General features: G+C 35.9%; 1 protein-coding gene and 1 long non-coding RNA gene across 2 annotated transcripts; both read right to left on the reverse strand.

Moving 5' to 3' along the window:
* Window positions 1-540: 540 nt before the first annotated feature.
* On the reverse strand, window positions 541-3,724 carry LOC115961160 (protein DNA-DAMAGE INDUCIBLE 1-like). Its single transcript, XM_031080191.1, has 9 exons — window positions 3,674-3,724; window positions 3,328-3,420; window positions 2,783-2,891; window positions 2,281-2,397; window positions 1,950-2,015; window positions 943-1,005; window positions 781-825; window positions 617-692; window positions 541-566 (listed from the first exon to the last, which is right to left on the reverse strand). Exons 2-9 carry the CDS (start codon window positions 3,378-3,380, stop codon window positions 541-543), a joined length of 555 nt encoding a protein of 184 aa, XP_030936051.1. The 5' UTR covers window positions 3,381-3,420; window positions 3,674-3,724.
* Window positions 3,725-3,726: 2 nt separating this feature from the next.
* On the reverse strand, window positions 3,727-4,949 carry LOC115961020. The gene is made up of 3 exons (XR_004085282.1): window positions 4,788-4,949; window positions 4,592-4,676; window positions 3,727-3,807 (listed from the first exon to the last, which is right to left on the reverse strand). It is a non-coding gene; the product is annotated as an uncharacterized LOC115961020 (long non-coding RNA).
* Window positions 4,950-5,377: the final 428 nt, after the last annotated feature.

Here is a 5,377-nt window from a genome sequence, read left to right on the forward strand (position 1 = left end):
GTTACTCACCAGTTCATCTTTCGGAGGTTCATATGGAGGCACGTTTTCAAGTTCTGCTTTACAAGCAGCAAGAAAAAGTTAGCTTTAATGATTCTTTGTTACCGAGATTCTTCTTGCAACCTCACGTGTTCCACTTCTTTATATTTCTTTCTAATACCCCTTAGGAAAAAATATAAAGAAATGGAAGACCTGAGGAAGCAAGAAGAATCTCGGAAACATAGAATAATTAAAGCTAACTTTATCTTGCTGCTGCTGAAGCAGAACTTGAAAACATGCCTCCATATGAACCTCCAAAAGATGAACTTGTGAGTAACTTTGAGAACCCAATTACTGATTTATGCCTCAGGTCGTGGGTTATGACGTGAACCCACGACCTGAAGCTTGAAGCCCATTTTGACGAAAATACTTTTCAGTAAAAAAAGATTAGAAACCTATTAGAAATAAGTCATGCCACGGAAAACAACACACCCACAAACCATTTACAAATTTAATTGTATGAAGTAACCAACCTCAGTATTAATCCTTGCTTTGGATATGACATCATCCTTGAGCAACTTTTTCAATACCTGCACAAAGTTCACTAACCATTAGCATCACAAGTTGAAAATCTCTATACACTGTGAATAACCAAAAAACCTCAAAACATAGTCACTTGCCTTACGAAATGGAGAAACTATAAATAAATATAAGAGCTGAGGAAACAAGAAGAATATTGTCAACAAAGAATCATTGATGCAACAAGAATTATTCCTAAGATATTTTTCACCATCTAGTTGTTACCTTTAATGGGAAACCATTAACCTCCATGTCCACGTACAACATAACCTGAAGAGTTGCATAAGAAACTTTAAAATCAATACAAAAACAAATATATATATATATATATATATTTATGTATGTAATAGTGATAGCCAGGGTTGAAGATAAATAGATAATACATACCACCCTTGCAAAAGCGTCAGGGTTATGTTCCAAGGCAGCGGCCCAATTTTCATCAATTCCTTTCTGCAAATAATTTAGAAGTATTGTCAACATGAACTACCCATTTAATATATCTTCCTTCTTGGCGTGGAAAAAAAGATAATCGAAAAAAAATCAATTTTATGATTATATCAATAGTACTAAGATTATATTAAACAAAAAATAAAAAAGATATATGCCACAACTATCAAAGGATGAAAGAAATTTCAGAGTTGCAAGTAATAAATTAGTTGGCGTAAACATTAATGAATAAGATTTTATGCAAATATTATGAATCATTATAGTAAACATTGTAAAAGAATCACTTTTTGACAGTCCAATATCATTTTCTATCATCAGCAATCACATTCGTCATCAAAAATAAAATCAATAAATCAAAATGCACACTCCTCTTCTGAGAATTTAATGAATTCATCCTACAAGGAAAAGATTTATAATCACAGTTTCTAGCATGTAGGGCCATGCCTACTATTGGTCACAGAAAATATAATGCGTACATACAAAAAAATCCAATGAAGAAACTTAAAATAACAAAAGAATCCTAAGGCATAAAAGTCTCTCAGTTATTACTTATTAATGCACACCAGTAAGTATTAACCAGTCCAAGGAATTTGTAGGAATGAAAAATTAGTTTCAAAGAGAAGTAACAGATGTTTCAACATAGCAAAGCCACTTGCAAACATCATTATAAGGTTAGAATTTTTGCACAATGAAAAATTAAATTACTATAGATTCCATAATTACAATGAACTTAAGATTTCAACAGACTAAAAAATACGCAGAAAATCAAGAGTACAAAGAAAGGTTCTTTCTTTCACTTTTTTCCCCCTCTATCCAATGCTAAACAACACCCAGACCTATGACCTACCCTGACCCAGCGTACCTGTTGAACCCCTGAGCCAAAGCATCAGGGATAAAGGGCTACCGAGATTCTTCAATGCCACATATGACAAAGAAATAACACTGACCTGGCGAATAGCAGCTTCAATCTTCTTTTGCGCTTCAACATCAAAAGGATCTGCATAAAGAAGGGCCTATATCACACAATAACAAGAACGTATATGTATCAGTTTCTCCATCTAATAATCATTATCAAATTAAATTATTTATGTAAGAAACTCAATGGTTACAATTTAACTACATCTGATCAGTAAATGGTAAGTACGTAAATACACATATATTAGAGGCCAATATATTAGAACTTGAAAAGTACTTTATGTGGTACAAACTTAGCACCATGACATAAGCTATAAAGGCCAAGGAAGAGAAAGAGTTAGAGCCACCAGATAAGCAACTTACGAGCTCCTCTTCTTGTTGACGTCGTAAGTCAGATTTTTGGCGATGACGCTCTCGTAAAAGGTCTTGCAGTTTATTTAGATCATTTCCTAGAACAGCTTGTGCTAGTTCAGGATCATTCTGTAAATTCAACATAAATTTTAGATTGCTAGAAACTCACCAGTGAAGAAAATAAATCATAGAAATCAAGAATGGATTACAAACAATCCAATCATTTTTATTTTTATTTTCACATATAATTTTATGCCAACTGCTACTGATTGGCATGGCATTTTCAGATAATAATCCAATTTTCAAAATCATCTCCAAATAGGCTCTAGCTCAAGAACACCATGAGGGTGCGGTAGTGCAAATAATATTAGAACCAACCTATTACCCAAGGAGTTAAGTTTCCAGACTTTATCTGATTCCAGACTTCTTCTTAACAGGAAAACCATATTTACATGCTTCAAACCCCAATTTGAAATGCAAAGAATAACTTTGAAGAAGAAGACCACAGTTTTACCTGAAACAACTGAGCCATAAGATTAGAATCACTTCGAATATGCTGCTGGAAAGCTCCAGGGTTCACAGCAGACCCATCTGGATTGAAGCTAAAATTATTGGTAGGTGCACTGAAATAATTTCAAATAATAAGAGTCAGAAAAAAGCTTTAGATTCCTGTTTAGTACCTAACAATTATTGAGATAAAATTACAAAAGTTATCTTGGTGTGCTTCATCTTGAGGAATAATATTTCCTTTTACCTGGGATCTACAATGTGCATAGGGAATAAGCGTTTTTTTAAGGACGTAAACCCCAATATCCTCATATTGAACAAGAAGCATGAAAAAAATTGTTACAAAAAACATTTTTAAAAAAAATATTAAAAAACTAGGCAGGGATTTTGTGACAATAAAGTGACACACGTTTGACTATATCATAAGACAAGCCTATTTACATCTAACCTTTAGCTCCTTTATAGTAATATAAAGCATTAATAAATATTAGAAAGTAATAATAATAAATAAAAACAGCCCACAGTTATTGAAGTAAATGTAGTATTTGCTACCTCATCATCAAAAGAAGGTTCCATGCAGGCCATTTGGGGCCAGCAATTACCATCAGCTCCTAAAGCACCAAACTCACCTCTGCTTATAACTGCCTAGACAAATGAAAAGGAAATCAGAGTTCATTGCATTTTAGAAGCAAAACCTGGATTTACAAAAAAAAAGCCACGCATAAATTATACCATCCAGACATAGGAAGCAAATGATCTACCAAACTTAAGCAGTCAAAGGAGTGAAAATATTTTGTTCATAGATGTAAATAGTTAATAAGTACATATTAAAAGTATTTGGGATAAAAAAGAAACATTAAAGGTACAACAAAGTAAACAACTCATGCAGGCCACTAACTTTTGCATAAGGATCCAATAGAATCCGAGAAGAATCATAGTAAAGCCCTTCGGCTGGGGAGAATTTTCCATCAAATTTGTAGCCATAAAGCATGTGTTTGAAGTCTCCTTTCAGGAATACATGCCAGACATCGCCTGTCATATTTGTCAATGGATCAAGTGAGATTTGCTCAGCCACTTTATTCTTCAGAGGTAAATGGCTAAAATTAGTTATACATGCACCACAAACTATGAGACTTAAAGACTCATAAGTTTGATCAATGACTCTTAAAAACAGTATTGTCGTTTCAAGAAGCTAATCTTTTAAGCCTCAAAACTCATGAAATATCTCTGCTAATTACGACATGCAACAACTCCTTGGTATAAGAATAAGAAGGCCATAAAAACTATCGGTTTCCAAGATATACAACAATTCACATATTTCGTAAAGTAGCATATACATCCATGACGGTCCAATGAAATTCATAGATATGGGAAGAAGTCCTGTCAAATAGATATTTTTTTCTTTTGACCACCTCTTGAGCTTTTAGTTCCTATAGTAACGTGAGTATTGTTATTGTAATTTAGGATTAGGAAATGTACAGATAAGGCCTACTTTTTTTCCCTCAAAAGGATCAATGAGTCCTAATCTATTTCTTTGAGGAATAATATGTCCTAAACTTTCTTTCCAAATAAGTTCAACCACCTATAATTAAAAGTAGAGTCGATAAGGGTTGCAAGACTTGATGGTTGAGAAGAGCAAGAGCTTTCAATATCTTTGAGCAATAATTCATAAGAGTTGAGAAATTAAAGAGAATATGAATCATAGGATAAGAGGCGAGTGGATGAAGTGGAGAGGCAAATCAGGAGTATAATGTGATCATAGAGTATCTATGTAGTTAGAAGAGAAAATTTTATAAGATTGATATGCTAAATGTACCTCGAAGATAACAGCAACAAGAATTGTATCATTCCCAAACACATGAATATCTACCTCCAGCTAATGTCCCAACTGTACCTTTCACCTAGTTCAAATAATGTACATTAAATCATTTTGGCCACAAAAATAATTTCATGAACTTTTCAACACCAGCTTGAAATGTCCAGTTAAAGGAATAAGGTATCATTTGAGTTACCTTTTTTGAACCTTACGCTTTCTCGTATAATAAGGAGGAGGTCTTGCATGTCCTTCATCAGATGCCTCCGGCCCAGCGTTGTGTCCATGTTTGTGCCCCCCTGTCCCACAAGGAGGTGCCTTAGATATGCGTTTTGGCCGACCTTCTGCCGCTGCAGCTAACCCAACAGGATGCTCAGGCTGAACATGGGGTGGGCCAGTGGATGTACTGTGGGAAGGTGGGTCCTGTTGCAAGTCAGGAGGGGTTTGATCAAGACCCAGGTCAAATGATGGAATAGGTGATAGCTCAGGAAATGACCATGGGGTGGGTGGACGAATGTCAGACCCAGGACAGGCATGTGGGGTGGGTGGAGGGATGGTGGGACTAGGGGACTCATGTGGGGTGGGTGGAGGGATGGTGGGACTAGGGGACTCATGTGGAGTGGCTAAAGGGATGGTCGGGGTAGGGGATGGATGTGAGGTGGGTGAAGGGATGGTGGGGCTAACGGATGGATGTGGGGTGGGTGAAGGGATGGTGGGGCTAAGGGATGGATGTGCGGTGGATGGAGAGGGATCGAGGGTAGGGACAACCTGAGGGGTAGCAACAGGCGG

The sequence above is a fragment of the Quercus lobata genome, chromosome 9 (assembly GCF_001633185.2).
Source record: "Quercus lobata isolate SW786 chromosome 9, ValleyOak3.0 Primary Assembly, whole genome shotgun sequence".
Taxonomy (NCBI): Eukaryota; Viridiplantae; Streptophyta; class Magnoliopsida; order Fagales; family Fagaceae; genus Quercus; species Quercus lobata.

Bases quoted from the DNA above. Each gene is read 5' to 3' on its own strand.
- LOC115961160 (XM_031080191.1), bottom strand. From the start codon at position 3,380: ATGGTAATTGCTGGCCCCAAATGGCCTGCATGGAACCTTCTTTTGATG. The intron at 2,892-3,327 runs GTAGCAAATACT...AAATTATTTCAG, and splicing joins AACCTTCTTTTGATGATGAG to TGCACCTACCAATAATTTTA. The intron at 567-616 runs GTATAGAGATTT...AACTTTGTGCAG, and splicing joins GTTTTTTGGTTATTCACAGT to GTATTGAAAAAGTTGCTCAA.